This window comes from Rattus rattus, chromosome 1 (genome assembly GCF_011064425.1).
Source record: "Rattus rattus isolate New Zealand chromosome 1, Rrattus_CSIRO_v1, whole genome shotgun sequence".
Lineage (NCBI taxonomy): Eukaryota > Metazoa > Chordata > Mammalia > Rodentia > Muridae > Rattus > Rattus rattus.
Window position 1 is genome coordinate 153,446,807 of NC_046154.1, and position 25,561 is coordinate 153,472,367.

Here is a 25,561-nt window from a genome sequence, read left to right on the forward strand (position 1 = left end):
TGAAAATCAGTAGGAGTCTGTAGGTGGCTGTAGGTTCCTTTAGGTGTCTGTCAGACTCTGTAGGTTTTCTTAGTGTGTATCTATAAGAGTTTGTACATGTCTTTATGCATCTTTGAGTGTTTATAGGGTTTTGTAGGAGACTATAGGTGACTGTATTTGATTGTAGGATTCTGTGGGTGTCTATATGCATCTGTGGGTGTCTGTCTGTAGATGTCTGTTGGAGTATAAGTGTCTGTATTTATCTCTGGGTATCCGCAAAATTCTGTAAGAAATTGCAGGTCTGTTTGTATGAGTTTATAGATGTCCTAGCCATCTGTAGGAGTCTGTAGGCATCTGTAGGTGATGATACAAGTCTGTGGGCTTCTGTAGAAAGTCTACAGTACTGTAAGAATGTATACTGGTCTGTAGAAGTCTGTGGGTCATTGAAGGTAAAGGTAGGTGATCACGGTGACCTGGAATGACACTAAGTGATTCTGGGTGTCTGTAGGATACTCTAGGTGTCCATGGATGACTATAGGCACCTACAGAGGCCTGTAGGTGACTATGGGTGACTGTAGGAGTCTGTAGGTGATGGCTGTTTTCTTTTGGTGTCTCTATAGGAGTCTATAAGTATCTGTAGGTGTCTTTTAGAATTCATAGGTGTCTATAGTGGTCTAAAGGTGACTGTAGGTGACTCTAGAGACTGTAGGTGCATGGAGAAGTCTTCGAGTGTCTGAGGGTGTCTGAGGGTGTCTGAGGGTGTCTGAAGTGTTTATGGGATGACTTTGAGTAACTGTAGGTGTCTGTGGGTGACTGTAAGTACCTATAGGTGACTGTATTTGATTGTAGGTGACCACAAGTGACCCTAGGAATCTGTAAGTATCTGATCATGATGGTTGGTGTCTGTGGGTGTCTACATGACTTTGGTGTTTGTGGGCATGTGGAGGAGAATGTCTGTATGTATGTGTCTGTATGTGTCTATAAGGATGTTTAAAAGTTTGGGTGTCTGTAGGAAACTGTAAGTGTTCATCAGTACTGTAGGAGACTTTGGGTGTCTGTAGGAATGAAGAGTCACTGTAGGAATCTGTGATTGTCTGTGGGAAGGTATGGATGTCTGTAAGAGGCGATAGGTGTATGTAGATAACTATAATTGTCTCTGGATGAGTGTAGATACCTGTAGGCATCTGTAGGAGTTTGTGCATGACTGCTGGTGTCTGTGATTGGCTGAAGTTATGTGTAGGTGCCTCTAGATGACAATGGGTGACTATAAGTGTCTGTAGGTATAAATAGGATCTGTAGTTGACTACTGGTGTCTGTAGGTGACTGTAAGAGTCTATAGGTGTCTGTAGCATTATGTAGGTATTATGTAGAAGTCTGTATGTGTCTTTTGTGACTATGAAAGTCTGTGAGTAAATATAGGAATCTGTAGGAATTTACAGTCATCTGTAGGTGACTAAAGCTGTCTGTAGGTGTCTGTGGGCATCTGCAAGTGTCTGTGGATGTCTGTAGGTGTCTGTGGCTGACTGAAGGTAATGGTAGGTGATCGTGGATAATTGCAGGTGACCAGAGGTGATTGTAAGTGTCTTTAGGAGTCTGTAGGTGACTGGAGAAGTCTGTGTGTGACTATAAGTACTTGTAGTTGCTTGTTTGTGGCCAAGGGTGACTGTAGGAGTTTGTAGATGATAACTAGTGTCTTTTGGTGTCAAAAGGTAACTGCAGGATCTATCTGTAGTATCTCTAAAATCTATAATTTGCTTTAAGAATCTATAGGTTTCTGTGGGAGTCTGTGGGTAAAGTGTGTAGGCATCTGTGGGTGTCTGTAGGATCATACAGGTATCTAGAGCATTCTGTGTGTGTTTGTAAGTCTATATGTGTCTGTAGGGGTCTGAGACTATTTATGGGAAATTGTTGGTATCTGTAGGAATCTTTAGGCATCTGTAAGAATGTGTGGGTCTCTGTGGAGTCTGTATGTATCTGAATACATCTGTGTGTGTGTGTGTGTGTGTGTGTGTGTGTGTGAGTGTGTTGGACTTTATAGTTGTTTGTGGGAATCTGTAGGCATCTATGGGTATCTGTACTAGTCTTGAAATTTGTAGGTACCTGTAGACATCCCTTGGGGTCTGTAAAAGTCTGTAGGAATCTGTAGTTGACTGTACAAGTCTATATGCGTGTGTGGGAGTTTGGGGGGTCTGTGGAGTCTGTAGACACCTCTAGATAATTGTACATGTTTGTAAGTGTCTGTAAGGAGTGTGGGACGCCTATACATATCCATGGGTGTCTGTAGTTGAATTTTGGAGTTTGTAGGCATCTCATGGTGTCTGTAAAAGTCTCTTGGTGACTGTAAGAATCTGTAGGTGTCTGTAGGTCTTTGGGACCTGTAGACATCTGTAGGTGTTTCTGGGTGTCTATAGGTGTCTGTTGGTAACTATACAGGTCTGTGGGTTTCTACAGAAATCTGTACATGCCTGTAGGAGGCTGTAGATAGCCACAGTAGAATGTAGGTGACTGTAGGAGTCTGTGGATGTTTGTAGATCTCTGTGCCTGTAAAAGTTTGTGGGTGTCTGTGGGAATATACATCTGTAGATGATTTTAGGTATGTGTAGGTGACCATGAATGACTGTAGATAACATTGGAAGACGGTGACTGTATGTTTCCCTAGAGTCTATAGGTGTTCTTAGGTGTCTAAAGGTGACTATAGGTGTCTGAGGTTGTCTCTAGGCATCTGTGGGTATCTGTACCTTTCTAATGGGGTCTGTAGGTGGCTGTAGGAGTCTGTAGGACTCTGTGGGGACCTGTAGTTGGCTCAAGGTCTCTAGGTCTATAGTGGTCTGCAAGAGTCTGTTGTTTCTGTAGAAGTCGCCAGGTGTATGTACACATCTGTAGGGTCCTGTAGGGGTCTTTAGGTCTGTTGGTGTCTGTATGTAATTATCAGAGTCTGTGAATATCTTAGGCATCTTTAGGTGTCTGCAGAAGTCTGCAGGTACCTGTAAGAATCTTTACATGTGTGTAGGAGTTTATTGATGTCTATAAGACTCTGTGAATGTCTGGTTGTTTCTATGGATGTCTGTGGGTGACTATAGGTAAGTGTAGGTGATCACAGGTGACTGTAGGTGACTATGAGTGACTGTAAGTGACTGTAGCTGTCTGTTGGAGTTTAGATGACTGTTAGTGTCTGCCGGTACCTGTAGATGACAGTAGGTGACCCCTGGTAACTGTAGCAGTCTGTAAGTATCTGTCGGTGTATGTATGTGATGGCTGGTGTCTATAGGTGTCTTCAGGAATCTATAGATGTCTGTGGGAGACTGTACATGCCTGTGTCTGTGATGTCTGTGTGTGTGTACGTGTGTGTTGTTTTAGATTTTTTAAAACCTACTTTTAATGATGTTCTTAAATGTTTCAACCTCCTTTCTAGCCCACCACCCACCAGGTAGAGGAAAAGAAAGGTTATTATGATATGGGGGAAGTGAACCTGTTTAGAAATGGTTCTTTGGGGGCAAATCCCATCTCTGCTGTCAGGAAATCAGCAGTTCAGTTCAGAGGCCAGGAGCAGCAGTTCAATCTACTTGCAAATCCTTTACAGATACACCAGCAGCCCAGTTCAGTAGAGTTGGGAAAGCAGCAGCAGTAGCATGACCTAGCAGGAGCAGCCAGGGCTCAGCCCAATCGCCATGAATCAGCAAGAGGGATTAGGACTACCGAGAACACGAGGAGTTCTTGGCTGTGCCTCTCTCAATGAAGCAAAGATCGGCGAAAACACGAGTTCAAGAAGCAGTGCAGAGCTAGTCCTACAAGCAAAGCCCCTCTCACAATCTCTAAACCTCATGTGTCCTCCCTGGGTCTGGCCTCAGCATGTAAATCTGTCTTAGCAAAACTCCACATGAGGGGCTGGAGAGGTGGCTCAGCGGTTAGGAGCACTGACTGCTCTTCCAGAGGCCCTGAGTTCAATTCCCAGCAACCACATGGTGGCTCACAACCATCTGTGATGAGACCTGGTGCCCTCTTCTGGTGTGTCTGAAGACAGCAACAGTGAACTCATATATATATATAAATAAAAAATCTTTTAAAAAACAACAACAAGGGGTTGGGGATTTAGCTCAGTGGTAGAGCGCTTGCCTAGGAAGCGCAAGGCCCTGGGTTCGGTCCCCAGCTCCAAAAAAAAAAACCAAAAAAAAAAAAACAAAACAAAACAAAAAAAAAAAAACCAACAACAACAAAACTCCACATGAGTCTGTATCAGACTCATACTCATACAATACCCTGCCAATCGGCTTGACTCCTCCGAAAAGGCAAGAAGCCTTCAGCGCACCACCAGTTTTGTGTGTGTGTGTGTGTGTGTGTGTGTGTGTGTGTGTGTGTGTGTGTTTCTCTCTATGGAGTCTCAACAAAGGGAGCTCAGCCATGCAAGGTAAGGCAGACTAATAAATACACGTGTGTTGTTAGTGAAGAGTCCTTCATCACGCGTCCTTTCACGTGCTTGCTTTAGTAGAACATCCTCTCTCCTGTGTCTGCTTCAGGAAAATACTCCTTCACGTGTTTGCACCCAGCAAAACACCATCTGACACAACTGACTTTCCAAAGAAACCTTAAGTTTCCACTTCATGCGTGTATAGGATATTGTCTGTGTCAGGAGGAACTGTAGGCATCTGAAGGAGTATGTGGGTGTCCGTACAAGGTTGTAGGTGTCTTTAGGTATCTGTACATTTCTGTAGAATTCTCATGGTGTCTGCAAGCTTCTGTGTGTGTTTGGAGGCTTCGAGAGGGTTTTTGTAGGAGTCTGTGTGTCTGTAGAGGTTATTATAGGAGCCTGGAGGTGTCTGCAGGAGTCTGTGTGTTTCTGTAGGAATCTGCAATTGTCTGGTGGATTTTTAGGGGACTATAGCTGTCTGTAACAGTCTGTAGGGTGTCAGTAGGAGTCTGAAGGTGTCTGTAGGTGTCTCTGTTTGTAGGTGTCTGTTTGTGACTATAGGTAACTACAGGTGACTGTAGGTGACCATGAGTGATTGTAGGTGTCTGTAGGTGTCTGCGGTAGTCTGTGGGAGTCTCTATGAATCTATGGGTATACGCAGGTGATGGTAGGTGTCTCTAATACTCTGTGAGTATCTGTAGGATTCTGTCAGTGTAGATAGGTGTCTCTAAGTGACTATAAAAGTCTGTGAGGAGTGTCTAGGAATCTATAGCTGTCTGTAAGTGACTAATGTTGTCTGTAGAAATCTGTGGGTGTCAGTGGAGTCCGAAAGAGTCTGTAGGTGACTGTAGGTGTCCAGAAGTAATGTACGTACCTATATGTGTGTGGGTGACTGTAGGAATTTGTAGGTGTCTGTAGGATTCTTTTTTTTTTTTTAAGATTTATTTATTATATATGAGTACACTGTCGCTGTCTTCAGACACACCAGAAGAGGGCATCGGATCCCATTACAGATGGTTGTGAGCCACCATGTGTTTGCTGGGAATTGAACTCAGGACCTCTGGGAGAGCAGTCAGTGCTCTTAACCGCTGAGCCATCTCTCCAGCCCCTCTGTGATGATTCTTTAGGTGTCTGTAAGTATCTGTAGCAGTCTGTAGGTGACTGGTATTGGTGAGTGTCTGTAGGACAGCAAAAGTCGGGGTTTTTGTGGGAGTTTATGTCTGTAGGTATCTGTGGTTGTATGTGACTCCAGGCAACGCTAAGTGACTGTGAGTGTCTGTACGAATCTCTAGATGTCTGAAGAAATCCGTATGTGTGTTTCAGAGTCTGTAGGTGTCTGCAGGAATTTATAGTTACTGTAGAAATCTATGGGTGTCTTAGGGGTCTGTGGGTGTCTGAATGGGGGTGTAGATGTCAATATGCAAATGTGGGTGTTTGTAGGAATCTGTATGTTTCCGCAGGTTTCTGTAGGAGTTTAAGTATATATATATGTCTGTGTGGGTCTATAGATTTCTATAAGAGTTTGTAGGTGTCTGTAGTAGTTTGTAAGTTTCTGTAGGAATCTGTATGTGCCTGACGGTGTCTGTGAGTGACAGTATGTATCTGTCGGTGACTGTGAGTGATTTTAAGTGACTGTAGGGGGCTTCAGGTGAATGTTTAATTCACATGCACAGTTTTTATTGGAATTAACTTTTTCTGCAATTCTAAGCATAAATCCAGGTTCTCCCTCATATTAGACATGAGCTCCACCACGCCCCCAACCCCTCAATGAGGGAGTGTAAGTGGGAGCCTTTACTCCTGAATTATGCCTCCAATTTTCTTCTTCTTTCCCAGGTTAGTGTAGAATCGGTAATCATCCTTCCTCATCCTCCCAAATCATTGACACGATGTCCTTCCTGAAGCCTGCTGCTGCTTGTAAGCTGAGTGTCAGAAAATTCTCTTAAAGGAGGTGACCAGGACAGTGGGTGATGGCTTAGAGCACTTCTTCTTCCAAAGAATCTGTGTGTTTGAGTCCTGGACCCCACATGATAGCTCATCACCATCTTTAGGCCCAGTTCCAGGGAACCCAACACCTCTCCTGGCCTCTGCATGTATGTAGCACAAACACGCCTGTAGGGAAAACATTCACACACATTTAATAACATGGAGGGGGATTTTCCAGACATGGTTTCTCTGTATAGCCCTAGGTCCTGAAACTCACTCTGTAGACCAAGCTGGCCTTGAACTTTGAGATTTACCTGCCCCTTCCCCTTCCCCTTCCCCTTCCCCCCCCCTTCCCCCCCTGCCCCCTGCCCCCTGCCCCCTGCCCCCCTGCCCCCCCTCTGCCTCTGCCTCTGCCTCTGCCTCTGCCTCTGCCTCTGCCTCTGCCTCTGCCTCTGCCTGCCTCCCTGAGTTCTGGGATTAAAGGCATGGTCCACACCACCAGGCAACATTTTTAAAGGGAAGAATAGTTGTTGGCCAAATGGTCTCCATGACAACCATACTTGGGCTCTTGCAGAGAGCAGGCATCCATATATGGAACCAGTGGGTGTGGCCATTTACCAACAAAACTTTATTAATAAATTGAGTGTCCATTTTGTCTTCTGTGGTAAACCTCAGTTTATGTTGGTAAGGTCTCACTGATTTTGGTTCCACTGCCCCCTTCAGGGGTTAGCTGTGTCTTTCCTGTCCTTTGCCAATGGACACACACATACAGTGCTCCTTGGCAGCAACAAGGAGACAAATGTGTAACCAAAACCCTGGGCACTGTGGTCTCGCCCAGCAACAGTTATCAGCACTCTGGCTGGAGCATACCCTGGGGACTATAGTTTTACACATGGCGCCCCACACTGCCCTACACATTCAAGGGTTCCTCGTTCACACCTGTAACTGAATGGGATGTCACTCAACTGCCATTGTAGCAGTTGAGTTCCCTGTGGCCATGTTTGTCACCTCAATTTAAGCTTCTATTATTGTTGTGCTATTATTTAGTGCCAACTATATACCCTATCTGCAATCATTTAGCACCATGCTCACACTAAGTTCTTCAAACTCATTACCCACACGCCCGCCTCTCACAAATCCATTTCTCAGGGACTTCGGCTGGGGTTGATTCAAAGTTCCAGAAGTTTGTTCTGAAGGCCCTGCATGCTAAGACACCAGAAACAGTTCCCAGAGCATCATGCTTCTGTGCCCAGCCTTCCTACTTGGAGTCTGGCAAGCCCAGCTCAGCCTTCTGCACAAACATCGCCAAAGGTGAGGGAGGGCAGGCTGCCGGAGCAGCGGAGGGCCCAGGAACCTGCCCTCCCCCAGCCTAGGAAACCCCAAACTAATCTGCCTCTGTGAGGAGCTGTGTGCATTGCAGAAGCCCAGCCCTGTCCTTTGTTCCCGCCTCTAGGGCAGTGCTTACAGCCTGCCACTGTTTGATTGTCCCTTAAAGGGCTGTAGGGGCAGAAGACTCCCTGCCAGGTCTCTGGAGGGCACCCTCCATGCTCCGGCCACTCCCCTGTTCCAAGCAGGGCGTCGGTAGCCCCGTAGCCCCTCCAGCCCGCCATGTCTGAGCCTTGGTTTCCCTCAAAGAGAAAACATGTTTAACAGTCCTAAGTCCAGCCTCCTTGAAGTGTGAGCGTTTAGGTGATTATTTAGCACCAACTGCATCCCTGACGATCACCGAGTCGAGGCCACCTATGTGCCTGACGCACAATTATTCAGTAGCAATTGCATGCCAGGCTTGTCCAAACAAAGCAGATGGGAAAGCCACGCGGTAAGAATTCACTTAACCCCAGGATGTGACAACGCCCATCCCCACCCCATGGTAGGACACCTGGGTGAAGTGCGCCTCGGGCCAGGCGTGGCCCATGACACCCAGGTGCAGGATCACCCGTACACCTCCAAGCTCTTTGGTCGAGGACCAGAAATTATGGCTGGCCCAAAGTTGTACCGGCACCACAGTACAGATGGGGACAGACTTGAAGCTCTGGGACTGTCCCACTAAGGAAGTCTGGGTGTTTCTATGTCCCGAGGTCCCTGTGTGAGCCCTCAAGAGCCACGGCTCCTCCCCGAGCGTGTGCTGGGCTTCCCCTGTGGAGATGGAAGCAACCCCGTGAAACCCCGTGCTCCTCCTGGCTGCTCAGGAAGCTGAGGCAGGAGGGTCATGCGTTTAAGGCCAGCCTGAGCCTGTGAGAGGCACAGGGCCTCAAAAATAAAAAAGAAGGCTGGGGGAGTTGATCAGAGGGGGAGTGATCAGAGGTGGGACCCCACCTAGAATCTTCCAGTGAGGGGTTGGGGGCATGGTAAGGGTGGAGCCACTGACTGAAATCCCTCACTGTGCGGGCTGGGGGCACAGGGATTAAATGTCCCACTGTCCAGCTGGACAAACTGAGACTTATGTCAAAGCAACTCACCGACAGAGCTGGGCCTTGAGCATTGCCTGGAGTGTCACCTGTCCCTCACCCCTCTGCCTGGTGCAGGGTGGTCTCCAGGGGTGGTGGCACATTGACAGCCACATTCCCCCAGGAGCTTCAGGTTTTCCTCTTTGGAAGCTTTGGAAGTCATGGTGTCTCTTACCATTGCCTTAGCCACACCAGTGCCGGAAATCAGAGTGCCAGCTCCCGCCCTGCGGGTCAGCACCCTCCTCCCTCGACTTCCTGTCATTACCACTCACCCAGTGCCAGCACCCAGCCTGCCTTCCTCCAGCTTCAGTGCAGACACACACACACACACACACACACACACACACCCACACACACACACACCCACACACACACACATACACACACACACACACACACACACACACTCATACACACATACACACACATACACACACTCATACACACACATACACACACATCACACACACACACACCCACACACTACACACACACACACACACACACACACACACACACACACACACCCCACACACCCACACACACACACCACAAACACACATACCCACACACCACACACACACCATACACACACACACACACACACACACACACACACACACACACACACACACACACACACACACACCACACTCACATACACACACACACCCACATACACACCCACACACACACACACACACACACACACACACACACACACACTCACACACACACACACACACACACACACACACACACACACTCATACACTACATACACACACACTCATACATACATACCCCCCCCACACACACACCTGTGTTCTGTGTCCAGCGGCCTCTACCCTGCACTGACCAAGTAACCAGAACACAGGCTGTGACCAGGGTCCTGCATCATCTGCCAGGACCACCAGATGACAGGATAGCCGCACTTATACATGGGGATACTGAGGCACAGAGCCCAGCCTTCAAGTGGCAGAGCAACAGCAGCTGGGGTCAGGGGAGCGAAGGCCCTGTAGCGTTCTAGCCGTCATGTCAGCACCCCACCTAGAAAACTCCTGTGTCTTTTGCCTCAGTTTCTCCCTGGGGTGAGGAGACTCGGGACTCCTCAGCCGTACTGGGCGGCCCAGGCCCCAGCGTGTGCGGGCAGCTTTCCGTTCCGGGAGGCTCTGTGCCCACGCCCCTGTGTGTGTGCCAGGCCCTCCGGGCAGCCATGCCAGAAAGATGAGCTTGGCCTCAGCTCAGCAGCTCCTCAGCTGTAGAGAAAGGTGTGGAGATGAGAAAAGTAACAATTTCTCTCCGGCTTCAGGCACTCCCAAAGCTGGAAGTTCTACTAGCTGTCCAACTGAGTTTCTCTTGTCCAGCTTCTTCTAGTTTCCCAGAAGTTTGGAAAATTCCAGAAAAGGGATGGGGGGAGTCTCACAAAGGAGGTCAAAAAGGCCTCGGGGGTGTGGGGTCTGCCCAGTCTCCATGTGCAAGCCAGAGTGATCTGCCTGCACACTGAGCAGACTGAGCACTGGAGTCCACCCAGCCTCAGTTTCCCTATCTGAAAGAGAAGCAGTGGTGCTTGAATTACTTGATCACCCCTTCCCACCTACAGCGCAGAGTCCGCCCGAGCTCCCGCTCAGGGAGGCTCAGAGACCACAAGGGTGAATCCCGGGGTCACACAGTAGAGACAAGCGCAGCTGAGGGCAATGCCAAAAATAAACATGGAATCGCCTGCGTCAGGGGCAGCTGCCGCCGGCGGCTAGTCAGACACGGCGGAGCTGCAGTCTGGCCAATCAGAAACCTTGACAGAAGGACCCCAGCCAATAGACCGTTCTGAGGCATCTGGTCACGCCCCCAAGTGATAGGCAGTGGGCGGGGCTCGTCCGCAGCGCACGTGTAAGGTTCAGCCCACCTCCCACCCCCAACCCTCCATCCCCTGCTGCAGACAGACATCTGTGCCTGGTTCATATCCATTCATTCTCACACTTTTGATTTATGAATCACTTTCCCCAGGCTGACCTCCAACTATGTAGCCAAGGATGACCCTGAGCTCCGTATCCTTCAGGCTGGGGCGACAGGCACGTGACCCCGGAGCCTGGTCTCCCCTCGCAGCCAATACCTGCTGCTGCCACGCGGGAAATATTCCTCCGAGGCCCGGCACCTGCAGCTCTCCTTTCCGGTCTGTGAAATGGGTCTGATGGCACCAGCCCATGCCCCGGGGGCCCTTGCCCATAACTGCAGGGTCAGCTGAGGCTGCGGGAGTCGCGATGCCACGGGTAGGGGACGCAGGTGGTGATAGCTCATCCACCCACCCGAGACATATTCACGCGGTGTCTCACACTTGACACCCCAGCCTTGAGGCTCAGGCAGAAGGTTCTTCAATTGAAGATCAGCTTTGCCTACACAGTGAGTGGGCTAGCCTGGACTATATGATCCGAACTTGTCCCCATAATTCAAAGTCAACAAAGAAGGCAGGAGTGCAGCTGGGGGTGGGGTGAGGGGAAAAAAAAAAAAAATCCTTGCCCAGCGCATGCGCAGTTTAAAAAAAAATTCAACCACTGTAAAGAGTTTGGCCTTTCACATTCGTTGTCTTTTCTTTTGGCTATAAAGAGCGGCCAAATTCACTGTGGGTCAAAGTTCACTGGGTCTACCCAAGTTCAAACCCAGACTTCGAAGGTCTTCGCTAGGTGACTTTGGAGCCATCATCTCACCCAGTGCTCCCCTTCGTTCATGAAACAGAAATAAAGACAGAACAGACCCAGAACTCGCTTGGTAGTCCAGGCTGGCTTTGAACCGGCAAGCTAATCTCCTGCCTCAGCCTTCCCGGGCTAGGGGGTGCTGGGATGACAGGCATGTGTCACCACTGAGACAGAGTTGAGAAAGTAACACGCGACTCCTATCTCAGGCCTGAAAATGTTTACTCTGTGGCTTTTACAGAACAACAAAAACATGAGTGACCCTGGAGTTAATGTGTGACCAGGCCTTGGCTGGTCCTAACTCACACTCCTTCCCACCACCATGGTCTGAGCATCTGCCCGGGCTGCTCTGGAGCCTGCCACACTCCGGCTTCATCCCTGCCTGGCTGCCCCTCCAACTGTTCTTCTCTGTTCTCCCGTTCACCCCAGAGTGGAGACCATGCTGGATTAACAGAGAATTAGAGGTGAAAAGAGGAGGGGGCGGCTCTTGGCCTGGCGCTCCGCGCCGTTAGTTTGAGAAGTGCCCCGCCCATCCTCGGCACCCGCTACGGCCCTGAAGATGGCAGAGCCTGCCGTCTGCTGCCGACTTCTCCGTGCTGTTCCACCTCAGGGAGGTGAACCACCCTCTCTGAACTTCGTGGATTCGGTTACAGGAACAACGGGGATGTGGGCAGAGAGTAAAGGCCAGGACTAGGGGGAATCTTACCGGATGAAGAGGTGAGGGAAGGTGAACGAACGAGAGCGCACTGGGCACCCACCCTCAACTGTCCCTCAAATTCTAGGTCAAGGTTTCTGGCTACGACCTGGGCCCGGGTGAAGGACAGAGGAGGATGGCAGAGACTCCCAAAGCGGACGCCCGGGAAGGCGCGGTGGAAGGGTGGGGACTGCGGCGCTCCCCACTCCCCGGGAGATGGGGACACCTGGCCGGAGCCGAGCCTGTCGCGTGGCACCTGTCACTCCTGGCGTGCGGACTCCCTTCCACGGCCTGGAGGCTCTAGTCTGGCGCGCTGAGCCGTGCGCGACCCGGTGTCGCCTGCACGCGTGTCCGCGACCGCAAGCGTGCACGAGCGCGCGCGCGCCCGCGGGAGGCGGACTCGCCGCTGGGGATGCAGGCGCGGACACCGGAGCAGCGGCAGCCTCGGTCTGCAGCCGAGGACCGGCCGGAGCGCGGGCTGGGGGAGAGTCGGCGGGGGCGGGCCGGGGAGGGTCCGCGGGCGGGGCGGGCGGCTCCCCACGCGCCTCCCCACGCGCCTCCCCACGCGCCTCCCCGCCGGCCGTCGCCTCGCCGCACAGCGCCATGGTACGTCTCCGCCCCCGCTCCCACTCCGCGCGGGGGGACTTTCCCGGGGCGCCGCGCGTGGGATCTGGGGGAGCTGCGGTTTCTGGGAAGAGGGAGGGAGGAAGGGATCCCTTAGGGGCAGAGCCGGGCCGGGCGCCGCCGGGACCCCGAGCGCGCGAGGGTCCCCGAGGTGGGCAGTAGGGTGTGCGGGGCGGGGCTCCCGTGCTCCCCCCGTCTCCGCCGTCCCCCCCCTCCCAGTCCCCACCCGCGTCGGGGGACTCGGCGGCGGCGCGCGCAGCTTAGCGGAAAATGGCCGCTGCGCCCGGTCGCCCCGCCCACCGCCGCCGTCCGCAGCCCCCGGGACCGCACTCGAGAGGCTGCAGCGCGGGCCAGGCCCACGCACGCGCCAACTCGGCGGCTGCGGGTGCGCGTGCGCGTGCGCGTGCGGAAGCTCGGCCCCGGGCCCCGGGCCGCCGCTGCCGCCGCCTCGGCGTCCTTGTCTGCTCCGGAGGGGAATCCCCGCGCGAGTTCAGTTTTTTCATATCATTTTCTAAATATAGACCCGCAAGGCCAAGCGGGCAGCCGCCGATTTTGCTTTGACCTCTCACGCCGTTGGAGGTGTTTGGAAAAGGGGAGCACAGGGGGGGCCGCAGGACACCCTTACTCCCGGTGCTCGACCGCTGCAGTACACAGACGGGAGCGCCGCAGCCGCACAGACAGGGACAGCGCCTCCCCATCCCCCGCAGGCCGACCCGCACAGGCTGTCACTACCCTCAAGGGACAGCCTGCCTGTCCCTCCTGCAGCCACACACCTCGGGGTCCCCTCCCTAGCCTCAGTTTCTCCCCTGCAACGAGAAGGGCCTCCCTCGGACTCCTCAGCCATATCACCACCCTGCCTGGGTGACCCCTGTGCGGCTTGCAGTGTTGGCTCCTCCGTAGTGACACCTGAAGGGTGGGTGAGTGGAGTGGGGTCAGAGACTGAACCACTCCAGAACTTTAGTCCGGTCTCAAAAGTTTGTTTGTGGGGAGCTGGGGGCGTGGCTTGGGGCGGAGCCCCACCTAGAATCCCCAGTGAAGGGACTGGGGGCGTGGCCACTGGTCTAGCCAGCTGAAGGACCTGGGTTTGGCTCTGGAGCAGGTAACGCTATGGAACTGTACATAGTCATAGCCACCTACACCCATGCCCTCTGTTGTCCCTGAAGGGTTCTCGCTCAACCCTAACTGCTGCTCCACAGCCCAGGAATAGCCTTCGTGCAATAGTCAGTCGCACATAGTCAGTCGTTTATAAAGCTGCCTGTCTTCCGAGCACTCAGGAAGTGTGGAGGGGGTGGTGAGGAATTCAAGGCTAGCCTGGGCTACATGTGACCCTGGATGGAGCAAACCTAAACAAAAAGAGAGACGCTGAGTCCTCTGGCCGGGTCAGCACCTGTGCCTCTCAAGCAGGGATGACTGTCCCCTGGGGACAGTTGTGAGTTGTCACTGCCAGTGTGGAGCAGTTGGGAACCAAAGTCTGAGACACCCTGTCCCAAACCCTGCTGGGGCTGGGTTAGTGACAGCGATTTCTGCCCGCCTGGGGACCCTGCCTGGATAGCCCATGGAAAGCCCCAGGGATCAACCCTTCCTTGTCCTCCAACCCCCTCCCCCGTTTTCCCTGGCTGTATTTGATTTCTGCTTGTCCCTGGCCGAGGCCTGGGTTGTCTTGTGCTGGACATGATACACACCAGTTGGTGTAGGTTTGTGTTGGTGGCCATGTGGTAAGAATAACAACAGATGTCTTTATTTTTAGATAGCATCTCTCTGTGTAGACCAGGTTAGCCTGGAGCCCACAGAGACCCACCTGCCTCTGCCACCTGAGTGCTGGGGTTAAAGTCATGCACCACCATGTTTGGCTTTAATTTTTATATTTAGATGTATTTCTCTTTATTTTGTTATTTATTTCTGTGTGCCCCACATGTGCCTGCAGAGGCCAGATGGGGCTGTCGGCTCCTACGAGCTGGAGTCACACACAGTTGTGAGCTGCCACGTGGGTGCTGGGAGCTGAACCCGCGTCCTCTGCCAGAGAAGTCCTGTAACTGCTGAGTTGTCTCTCCAGCACCCTAACGTTATTATTATTATTTTTTTTAACAAATGAGTCCTAGTCCGCTAAGGTACAAGTCTAATGTCCACCTGAACCTCCCACTGTGCCCTTGACATATGGTCACCTGGGTGCAGGTGTCTGCTTACAACTCCACAACCCAGAACATTAGATGCCCATGGGGAAACTGATGCACAGTGACTCTGATGGTTGTTGGCTGGGATACAGCCACACCCACACATTATGCATACATTGAACCTACTGTGTGCTGCCCCTAGTATAGGGAGGTGGTCAAGATGGGTTCATGTAGCCCAGGCTGGCCTTGGGCTTCTGCCTCCTCATCCGTGCTGGGCTGACAGGTGTTGGCCCTAGTGTCCTGGGCATCCCAAGGGTTCACACCCATTCTGTCATGGAGTTTGGCAGTATTCCTGGGTGCTCCCAATGTGCTAACACTTCAGTTAGTGTCATAGCCATCTCCTGGGGTATGAACCAGGTGACCCTGGGACCCGACGCCCCAGCCAGTGGCTTCGTTCTCTGGGCCCCAGCTTCACTGGAGTTACAGTGATAACAACTGAAGCATCTTCCTTCCCTGTAGCACCCACACACAGCCCTCACACCCCACCCCTGCTCTGCTGAGCCTGCATCCCACACCCTTAGGCCCCTGGGAGAGAAATAACTGAAAATGGCCTGGTCTTGTGGGTAGACACTGGCAGTCCGGATGGGAGTATCTAGGCTCCTCCAGGTGCCTCCTTCAGAAAGGTGGTCTGCGTCCGGACAAGGCCCAGCATACCTGTCTTCCCAGGAGGCTGAGGTCAGGAGCTGAGGTCAGGAGTTCAAGGTCAACTTTAGCTACAATAGAGAGTTCAAGGCCAGCTTGGGCAACATGAGACTCTGACTCAAAAACAGTAATAATTAAAAGAAAGAAAAAGAAAAAGAAATGTAAGTTAGTTGGTTGGACTGAGATTTCCCCATGTCTCAGTTTCCCCAAATATGAAATGGGCAGCATGGACAGTGACCTAAGCTTGGGGACCTGGATGGCCAGGGTCACCCTACTCTACTCTTTAGCACACAGTAGTGTCAGGCCAGGAGTCCTACAAAGCCCCCTCCCCGGAGACCCCAGACCACTTATTGGCCACTTAAAGGAAAGCCTCCCACCCTGGCCGCCCCCTTCCCTACTGGCACTGGCTTGCGGTGGGTTTGCAGATGGGGTTTGGGTACGGATGGGGGCAGAGGCAGGCTGCTGCAGGGACTCAGGTGGGATGGGGGCGGCAGCTAGGGGCTCAGCCCCATCTCCTGGACCTGGTTGCTGTGCCCTCCTCGTACCCTAGGGCAGATGGATAGATCTAGAGGGAGGGGACTCGGGGGTCCACGTGTGGAGCCATAGTTTGTTTGTTTGTTTGTTTGTTTGCTGTCGGCGATTTCTTTGAAAGTTGGATGCGGGCGGCAGGGAGGGAGCGGGGGCGGGCGGGAGGCGGCGCGGGGCGGGGAGGACGGCGGAGGGAGGAGCGGGAGGGCGGCTGCAAAAATGACTCAGTAAGTTCGGCGGCCGCTCGGCCTCTGCGCCTCCGGTGCCAGCGCCCCGGGATGTATTCCTCCCCGCTCTGCCTGACCCAGGTACGCACCCCGCTCCCGGCCTGGCCCCGGCCCGCACCCCGGCTCCACCTGGAACCGCATTCTTGCAGTCTGGAACCTCCCCTCCGCAGCGGGGGTGGGAAAAAAAAAGCGCGCGCGTCCTTCCTACCCACCCCCTTCGAGGCCCGGGTGTTCCTGGCATGGACCTGGGGAGCGGGCAACTCTTGAGATTGGGGATCCCATCCTCGTTAAGCCTGGTTGCATACTTGGAACCCCATTTTCTGGACCCCCACGTTGATCTGAGTCGGCTGTTTTTAGACCTCTCTCCCCTCTTAGCTGGATTGGGGGGGGGGAACTGGCGTCCTCCCCACAGCCCTCACCTTTTGCACCCAGGAAGTTTGGGTCCCCTCCAGATGGATAAGAGAGTGGGTGTCCGCAGGAAGACCCCCACCCGCCCGTGGAACTGATCTTGGGGTTTCCTGCTGCACCGTGGGTCTCCCCTAGCTGTGCGGGAACGGGACCCCCAGGCTGTTTGTTCGAGAGTTCTCCGTTTCCCAGGTGGCCGCCCCCACCCCGCTGGCAGTACCCCCCTCCATTTCAGGCCCACGTGTGCGCGGGAGGGGGAGGGGCTCGCGAAGTTGGCGCGCGGGGGGAGGGGCAACCTTGCGGGTGTCCATCGCAGGTTCCCCCTTCCCTGGCTCAGCTTCCCCCAGCTCTGCATTGATTCTTGAATTATTGAGCTGAGCAGGCTGCCAGGCGGCTGGCGGGAGGAGCAGAGGCCAGGACTGGAGGAGGGGAGGAGGAGGAGGAGGAGGAGGAGGAGGAGGAGGAGGAGGAGGAGGAGGAGGAGGAGGAGGAGGAGGAGGAGGAGGAGGCGGCTGCGGCGGCAGGGGACTGGCGGACACTGCGGGCTGCGGACTAGGTGGCCAGCCCAGCACCTGCCCAACTGCTTCCCTCTGGGTGGGTTCCAGCATCTGAGAGGGAGTGGGGGGTGCACATCCATCCTGCTAGGGGACCCCCTTCAAGGACCCCCCCAGCTGTGTCTGCCCCCGGAACCCTAAGCCTTTCTTTTCCAACTCCACAGTCCTCTCGTGATTTTTTTTGCTGTGTGCCTCAGTTTCCCCTGAAAGAGAGTGGAAACCAATCTTCCTGGGTGCGAAGACCCCTGCCCCATAGTGGTCTCCAAACTGTATGGTGCTGGGGAATTTGCAGTTGCCTGATGTCCTGAGAAGTTTTCGAGGGGGCAGGGTTGTTTTTGCTAATGAAGGCCCTGGTGGACAATTTCAGGGACAAGATACTGGGGGGTCCCCCATTTCTGCGGGTCCCTCCAGCTGGTAAGAGGTGCAGTTCTGTGATCCCCAGGGGAGGCCCTCATACTGAGGGAACCCTCGCCTGCCCTACCCATGATCCCCTGATGACCTTGGATAAATGCCTGCTCCTCTGCAGGCCTCAGTTTCTACTTCAAGTGAGATTTGGGGAGGGGGTACCCCACAGCCCAGGGCAGGCTTTGCTTGGTTGCCACCGGAGCACTGGGGTTGGGATGGAATTGCTGTGTGACCCCAGGGAGACTGGAGTCTCTGTGCTGACTACTGGCTGCTGAGAGGTCTGAGGCAGACGTGGCCGGCTGGAAGGCAGCCCGGGCACGTGGAATTCCCCATCCTGGCCTTCTGGAGGCCTCCATCCAGGTTGCTGCTGGGAGCTAGGGGCGGGGGCAACCCCAGTGCTGGCTTCGGCCCTGGGAACTTACTGTGTGGCCTTGGTCTCAGTTTCCCCTAAGGAGGGTGTGGGTCGACCTGGTGGGGGAGGACAGGGGGGACAGAGTAGTTGATGAGAGCAGAGAGAGCAGAAGCGCCACAAGATGGAGGGGATCACAGGCTGCCTTGAGTTTGGGATCCCCCCACCCCTGTCATCTCAGTCACCCCCTCCTATCCTGAAGGAGTCCCCATGGGATCTCAAGAGTCCCCTGAATCCCAAGTGTGGTCTCCCCAGCTCCACACAAGCCCAGGCTGGACAGGAGCCTCAGCTGTGGGAGCTCAGAAGTACCCCAAAAGCAACGCTGCAGTCCCCCAAACTCCCGCCCTGCCCCCCCCCCACGCCACTCATGTCGTCTGCCTTGACCTGTCTCTCGTTGTCTCTGTCTCTCTGTCTCTCCTCACCGTCCCTCCCAAATGGGCTAATTTTACAGCCAGGGTTCAGCCTGAAATAACTCCTTTGCTGATCCAACCGGATCCTACCGGGAGCCTGGCCTGGGGCGGGGTTGGCCCTGTTGTCAGTGCCCATGCCAGGGCACCAGGTGCCCGCCCGAGAGGATTCTGGGAGTCTATGGGTCCCCTGTGCCGTCTGCCACTCACTCTCAGAAGGAAGCCGCCGTTATTTCTGTGAATCCCAAGCCGAGGCGTCCCCTCCCCCTCCCTCTTTCCCGCCCTCCCGCCCCACATTAGTTATTCCGGGTTTGGGGCCAAATCCCTGTTGGCTGAGGTAGAGGATTCCCTGGGCCTCCCTCCTCCATTCATTCCTCCCCATAGCCCTGCCTCTCTGCTGCCATCCTGGCAGTGGGGAAACTGAGGCACCAGCACAGGGCACCTGACATTTGGGGTTTCATTCCAAGGGGTGGGGGGGAATGGGATCAGAGAGGGTGAGAAGTGTCCCAGGGCAGCATGGCATGGGCTTGGACCTCAGTGTGTTCCTGAGAGGGTTCACAGTGACAACCCTGTCCCCATCCCCTCTACCCCCTCCTCACTGCAGAAAAGGTGCCTCTGCCAGGGCCGAGGCCTGTAAATCAGGGCGCTGGATTCTGGCGAGTCAGCGTTCTGGCCTCTCCCGCCACAGCCTCTGCTCCCTCTCCAGCTCTTCCTGCCTGCGGAGCGGCCGCCCTGCATCAGACACGGGAGCCTCCCGCCTCCTTCCTGTCCCCTCCTTCAGGCCTCTGTGCAGTCCCCCTCCCCAACGCACAGGGACCCGCTGCCAACCAGGCGTGCACGCTCACCCCACCCCCACCCCAGGTACCCTCACATCAGCCCAGAGTCTCAGTGATCACCTCAGCTCTCGGGGCGGGGGAGGATCTTTTATTTGCTGGACATGGGGTGTGACACACAGTAGGAGCTCAATAAATGCCACCAGACACAGGTAGTGGCATACAGTGGCTGTTCCATAAATGTTTGGTGGGAGATGCCTGTTGGTATGTCACTTCACACAGAACTGGGGAGCCAGGGTCGTGTGCCCTGCAGACACCCGCAGATGCCACACTTATGGCCCGGGTATATGCCCAATAAATGCTGCTGCTGTGGCCAATGGCTTAGGTCACAGGCATTTCCCAGCCTTTCTTCATCCTGTCGCTTATGTGATGCGGACTTGAGGTGGGAGATGGGGAACCACTAGTGGTGACCCCCCAAACACCTGGGTGCCTGCGGAGGTCAGAGGTCACCCACAGGTGTCTCCTCAGTCAAGGTCAGTCTTATCTTGAGCCTGTCACAGGAGGCCGAGATTTGAACTCATCCCTGGCGCTTGCAGGCAGTCACCTCCCCCAGCCCTACCTCCTGCCCTGATCTTGCGTCTGACCTGCTCCTTGGAGCTTCTGGGGTGTAAGTTCAGATGCATGCATGGGATGACTTGGAAGAAGGCGAGTAGAGCAAAATATCCACCAGGCAGCCGGGCGGCCATGGCACACACCTTTGATCCAGCCCTCGGGACGCACAGGCATGTGGATCTCTGAGTTTGAGGCCAGCCTGGTCTACAGGGAGTTCCAGGACAGCCAGGTCCGTAGAAAGAGACCCTGTCTCAGAAAAACTAACTAAATAAATAGATACACTTGTGACTTTAGTACTCAGGAATCTGAGTCAGGGGGATTATCATGAGTTTGTGGCCCTCTGTCTCTGTCTGTCTGTCTCTGTCTCTCTCTCTCTCAAAAAATAAATAAATAAATAAATAAACAAACCTGTATCTGACCAAGGATTGAGTGAAGGAGTCACAGGGAGTTAGGGACGTACTCTTCCTGTGCGCCCCTCACTCCCTCTGCTCCTGCCCCAGAACCTCTGCACTGGCCGTGCCAGGCTGGTAGAAAGTAAATGCTCAGTAAATGCCACTAATGAACCCTCCCTTGTCAGAGCTCGCCACAGATGCCCACTAAACTCTGAGCTTTCGCAGGGGCACTATCACCATCCCGGGCAAGGGATCATAATTCTCGGGTTTTTGTTTTTGTTTTTTTTTCTTTTTTTTGGTTCTTTTTTTCGGAGCTGGGGACCGAACCCAGGGCCTTGCGCTTCCTAGGCAAGCGCTCTACCACTGAGCTAAATCCCCAGCCCCAATTCTCGGGTTTTAATAGGCACCCTGTGCCTCTCGCCAGCCACATGGGGAAGAGCTTTGAAGGACGCCTCGGATTTTGGGAGTCCATGAGCAGATTCCCAGAACTGTGCAGTCACTTCTGTAAGGAAGACTGTGGGTTTGGGGAGTGCAGTTGACAGCTCTAGACCCCCAGATTCAGGGGGGAGGGATGGGTCGGGAGTGGCCCAGCCAGAGCCATTCCAGAGACCCAACTATGTGAAAGGCCTGCTTACCAGCCCCCTCCCCCCATTTCCATAATGCCTCCCCAGTGCTGATCCTTAGCTGGGGCACTGGAAACTGGGCATCGAGGGTCATGTAGGAGTTCAGAGGGTTGTCAGGCCCATGCCAGTCTTGGCCCTGTCCTTTGTCTGTCTGGTGACAAGGTCCTGACTATGGGTGAACCTGTGGGACAGAGAGGGGCTGCCTGACCAGGAGAGCCCAGGGAGCACAGCCAGCAAGTCTGTGACCCGGTTACTTAGTGTTTACCTTTCTGGCCAACTAGGGCCATCAGTGACGTGGGCACCCACCACATTCCTCCCTGAGGGGGAGGAACCTAGAGAGTGGTGACAAATGGGGCTCAGAATGTATTTAGAATGAATTTAGAGACAGGACTCTGGGATGCCAGCACCCCTCCCTCACTGACCTCCACCCGATTCTGCACTCGCAGATGTATCCCTTGGGCAGGGGACCCTCCACCCAGCCTGCTGCCCCAGCCCGGCTGAGGGCTGTGTAAACCTAGACAGGTTCCATCCGCTCTCTGATCTCACATGTCACTCAGACCCAAGAAGGGACCTGCTCCTGTCCCCCAGGCTAGCCCAGTCTCCCCATTTCCTCAGCCTCAACAGGCATCGGAAGCACCCTGCCCCCCAGGTCCAGGCCACAGCTGTTCCAGTGACTCACACTTCAGAGGACATTGGCCTGGGGACGGGTGGCCTGGCCTCCTCCAGCTCACGAGCTATTTTCAGAGGTTTGGTAATAGGTGGCATTTGGTGTACTGGCTCTGGAGTTCAGGGACCTGGATCCCCGAGCAGGCAGGTGCTACCTGGGGGGGCTCCTCAGTAAGCTGGGAGTCCAGAGGAGACCCCAACTCAGGAAAGAAACAGACTAGCGAGCAGTGATCCGCTCCTCAAGGCCCTGTGAGGACCTGGGGTATCTCTGCAAGGCCTTGGCCTCAGTTTTCCCAGGAAGCCACAGGTAGTGGAGCTTGGGGTGCTCCCTGCTGGTCCCTGTGGGGAAATGTGTGACTCCTGTGTCAGACTCCTGACTCCCAGCAGAGGCAGAAACAAAATACTGTTTTCCCTTAAATTCCTGGCACTTTGTGAGTGGGAATGGCCCTTGTGTTCTCAAGATGACTTCTCCCATACAGGGGAGGATACCCTACGTTGCTCCCACGGTCTAGGGGAAGTCCGAGGGCTGCCTCCACTCAGGCCTGTGGCCCATGCACGGTTTGAGTGCCACTGTTTGCTTGGCCCTGCCATATGCAGTTGGGGTACCTGAGGCTGGCAGTTGGGACCTCAGGAGTCTGCTGCCATGTGGAGCTGATGCACTCGTCCCCTCCTGTCAATAAAACTTTATTATAAGTCAGCTGCACTGTCGCTGTTCCCTGAGCCCAGGCTGAGGTGTCACTAATGGAACCATAGTGGGCAGTTCTGCTCTGGAATGCTGGCTGTAGGTGGCCTCTCTGGATAGGCCCTGTCCTTAGAACCTCAGTCTTCCCATCCAGGACATGGGTATCCCTAAGGTCCTCGGCTTGCCCTGTCATCTCACATGGTCTTGTCAGGGTCTCCTACCAATGAGTCTGATTCCAGCCTACTGGGATTTAATTTGGACTCATACATTCATAACTGACTCTTTTCTTTCTTTTTTTTTCGGAGCTGGGGACCGAACCCAGGGCCTTGCGCTTGCTAGGCAAGCGCTCTACCACTGAGCTAAATCCCCAGCCCCCTTGCCCTGTCATCTCTTGGGAGTCCTAGTGAGCTATCCAGGGCTTCATTTCCTGACCCTCCTCTCCATCGGTGGGAGGTCTGTCCAGGCTTTGGTTTCCCCATCTGTGTGGGACATCATGAGCCTCAGTTTCCCTGACTGGGCAGTGGTCTTTGTCCACCTATGCCTCAGTTTCCCCACCTCTCCGCAGGATGAGTTCCACCCATTCATCGAGGCTCTGCTGCCGCATGTGCGTGCCTTCGCCTACACCTGGTTCAACCTGCAGGCGCGCAAGCGCAAGTACTTCAAGAAGCACGAGAAGCGCATGTCGAAAGACGAGGAGCGCGCGGTGAAGGATGAACTGCTGGGTGAAAAGGCCGAGGTGAAGCAGAAGTGGGCGTCACGGCTGCTGGCCAAGCTGCGCAAGGACATCCGGCCCGAGTGCCGTGAAGACTTCGTACTGGCTGTGACAGGCAAGAAGGCACCGGGCTGTGTGCTGTCCAACCCGGACCAGAAGGGCAAGATGCGGCGCATCGACTGCCTGCGCCAGGCTGACAAAGTATGGCGCCTGGACCTGGTCATGGTCATCCTGTTCAAGGGTATCCCACTGGAGAGCACGGACGGCGAGCGGCTGGTGAAGGCCGCTGCCTGCGCGCACCCTGTGCTGTGTGTGCAGCCGCACCATATTGGCGTGGCCGTCAAGGAGCTGGACCTGTACCTGGCCTACTTCGTGCGGGAGCGCGGTGAGTGTGTGGTGCGCAGGGAGAGGAGAGGATCAGGGCTGTGGGCAGAGGCAATGATACCCTGAACGAACGGGGGAGGGGCCGCGCGGGCAGGGGAGGGGCTGTGGTTCAGGCAGGCTGGGGTCAGAGCTGTGCTCGGGGGCGGGGCCACGGGCAGGGCAGGACTGTAGGTCACAGACAGGGTCACAGTCAGAAACAGGATTGTTGTTGGTGGCAAGGTCCTGGTTTAGGGTCATAGTCAAGACCTATGTAATCGATGTCTGTGGTCGTGGGTGGGATCATGATCAGTGTGGGGCCATGGTCAGGGTCAGATTGTCGTGGGGGGGGCGGCAAGGTCAGTGTCAAGGGTGTTCAGAGCCATGGTGGGGGTCAGGATCATAGTTAGGGACATCATAATGGTTATGGTTACAGTCAGATGCTAAGCCATGGTTACCTCACAGGATCTGGGCCATGGTGGTAGTCAGGGGTGAGACCATGGTCGGGGTCCAAGTTGGATGCGCAGTCAGGAGGTCCTGGGTTACGGTCGTGGGTGGGGCCATAGTCACCAGCTGGTTCCAGGGACTGGAGCAAGGCCTTCGGGTGCAAGGGCAGGGCTGGGTTACCATGGGAGGCATGATCAGCATCTGTGTATACCTGTCCTGCTTCCAGACAGAGTCCAGTGAGCCATGCTTGTCAGGAATGGGAGAAGTAGGCAGATGTCAAGTGTATGGAGCCATAGAAAGGAGTGGCCATCAAAGCGCTGGCCTCCACCCAGCCAGAATCTGTGTCCCCAGGGGAGTGTGGGGCAGTGGGCATGGTGTCCACAGATCTGAGGCAGGAGAAGAACTGTTTGTTTGGGACGAGAACCCTAACCAGGGGCTGACTTGGAGCTGGGGTGGGCGTGGCCAGACGGGGGTGGCCAGACGGGACAATGCCACTGTGGTCTACTTTGTATAGGAGGAGCTAGAGGTGGGACAGCCATCATAAGGTGGGCCTTACTTTTGGGTAGGGACACTTATGGCTCCACCCACTTCTGGTCCTAGCTGAGTTGGGAGCATCAGGGTAGGTGAGAGCTGCTCTGGGTCCTTGAGCTGTTGTGGGGTGGACCGACAGAACTTGGGGACAGAGGCAGGGGGATCGCTGTGAGGTAGACAGCTCATGCTCTTCCTGAGGGTCAGCTTTGGAAGCCACTCGTGTACCCCAGGCACCCATGTGGGTCACTGCCCAAGACCCAATCCGAATGATGGAGGGCAGCATGGGCTGCGTAGGCTGCTCCCGGATAGGTGGATTGTGTCTTCTCTGGGCTTCAGTGTCCAGCCCTGGTCACAGGTGGCCACAATGATACAACCAGGCCAACCAGGGGCTGTCCCAGCTCTCACCTGATTCTGACTGCCATTGGCCTCAGCCTCTGCCCAGCCATCAGCTCCCAGCTGTGTGGGTCAGAGGTGGCAGACAGGTGACAGAAGCAAGGGGGGCGAGCTGGGGGTCCCTGGCTCATTGGCATTCAGGTCCCAGTCCCTCCCCTGCTTCCCTGGAGTTGAGCTGATAAAAATTTCAAAGGTTCTTTCTGCTGTGTCAGCACAATTTCCCTGCATCTCCCCTCCCCAGTTCTCCTCTGCCCAGCCTCTGCAGGGCCTCCTGAGGAGGACACTGTCCCACAGGTCACCCCGCTCAGCCTGCTTTGTCCCTGGAAGACGGGAGACCCGAGGTCTGCCAGTCTATTACTAGCTGTCTGTGTGACCCCAGCAGGTCAGTCTCTGTCTCAGTACCTCGCTTGCTTATCTATAGGGTAGGGTGCTCACAAACAGGCCCCAAAAAAGCCAGAAATCCCTCAAAAAAAAAAAAAAAAAAAAAAAAAGGGACCAGATGCAGTGGGCACAGGCCACACCAGAGCCACCATCACTGTCACAGACTTCAGCCTAGTGTCCTTTGTGCCCCAGAATGCTTTTCCCTAAGCAAATCTCCTGACCATATTCCAGAACCCCAACTCCCAGCTCTGCCCTCCCTCCATCAGTTCTTGGACACCTTGGGTTGTAACACAGCCCACCTTGGGTCTCCAGCCTCAACCACCACTGAGACTGTGCCACCATGCCCAGCCTAGCAGCTCTTTTGGAGTCTGGGCAGTGGCCAGCAATGCAGAAGCCAGTTTGACAGAGGAAAAGACAGAGGGTCAAAGAGGAGACCTGTCCTGTCTGGGATGTCACAGCCAAGAGAAAGCGAAGGCCTTGTCA

General features: G+C 54.4%; 1 protein-coding gene across 3 annotated transcripts in view; it reads left to right on the plus strand.

Annotated features, from left to right (window-relative positions):
- The first annotated feature begins 12,507 nt into the window (after positions 1 to 12,507).
- Positions 12,508 to 25,561, plus strand: part of Nfic (nuclear factor I C) — a 31,706-nt gene continuing 18,652 nt past the window's right edge. For 2 of the 3 annotated variants that reach the window (XM_032907216.1, XM_032907218.1), the window contains exons 1-2: positions 16,307 to 16,407; positions 22,820 to 23,351. In XM_032907216.1, coding sequence (XP_032763107.1) covers positions 16,378 to 16,407; positions 22,820 to 23,351 — 562 coding nt within the window. In that variant the 5' untranslated portion in view covers positions 16,307 to 16,377. Of the gene's footprint in view, positions 12,741 to 16,306; positions 16,408 to 22,819; positions 23,352 to 25,561 lie in introns of those variants that run through there. The other variant, XM_032907217.1, reaches the window with a different exon arrangement.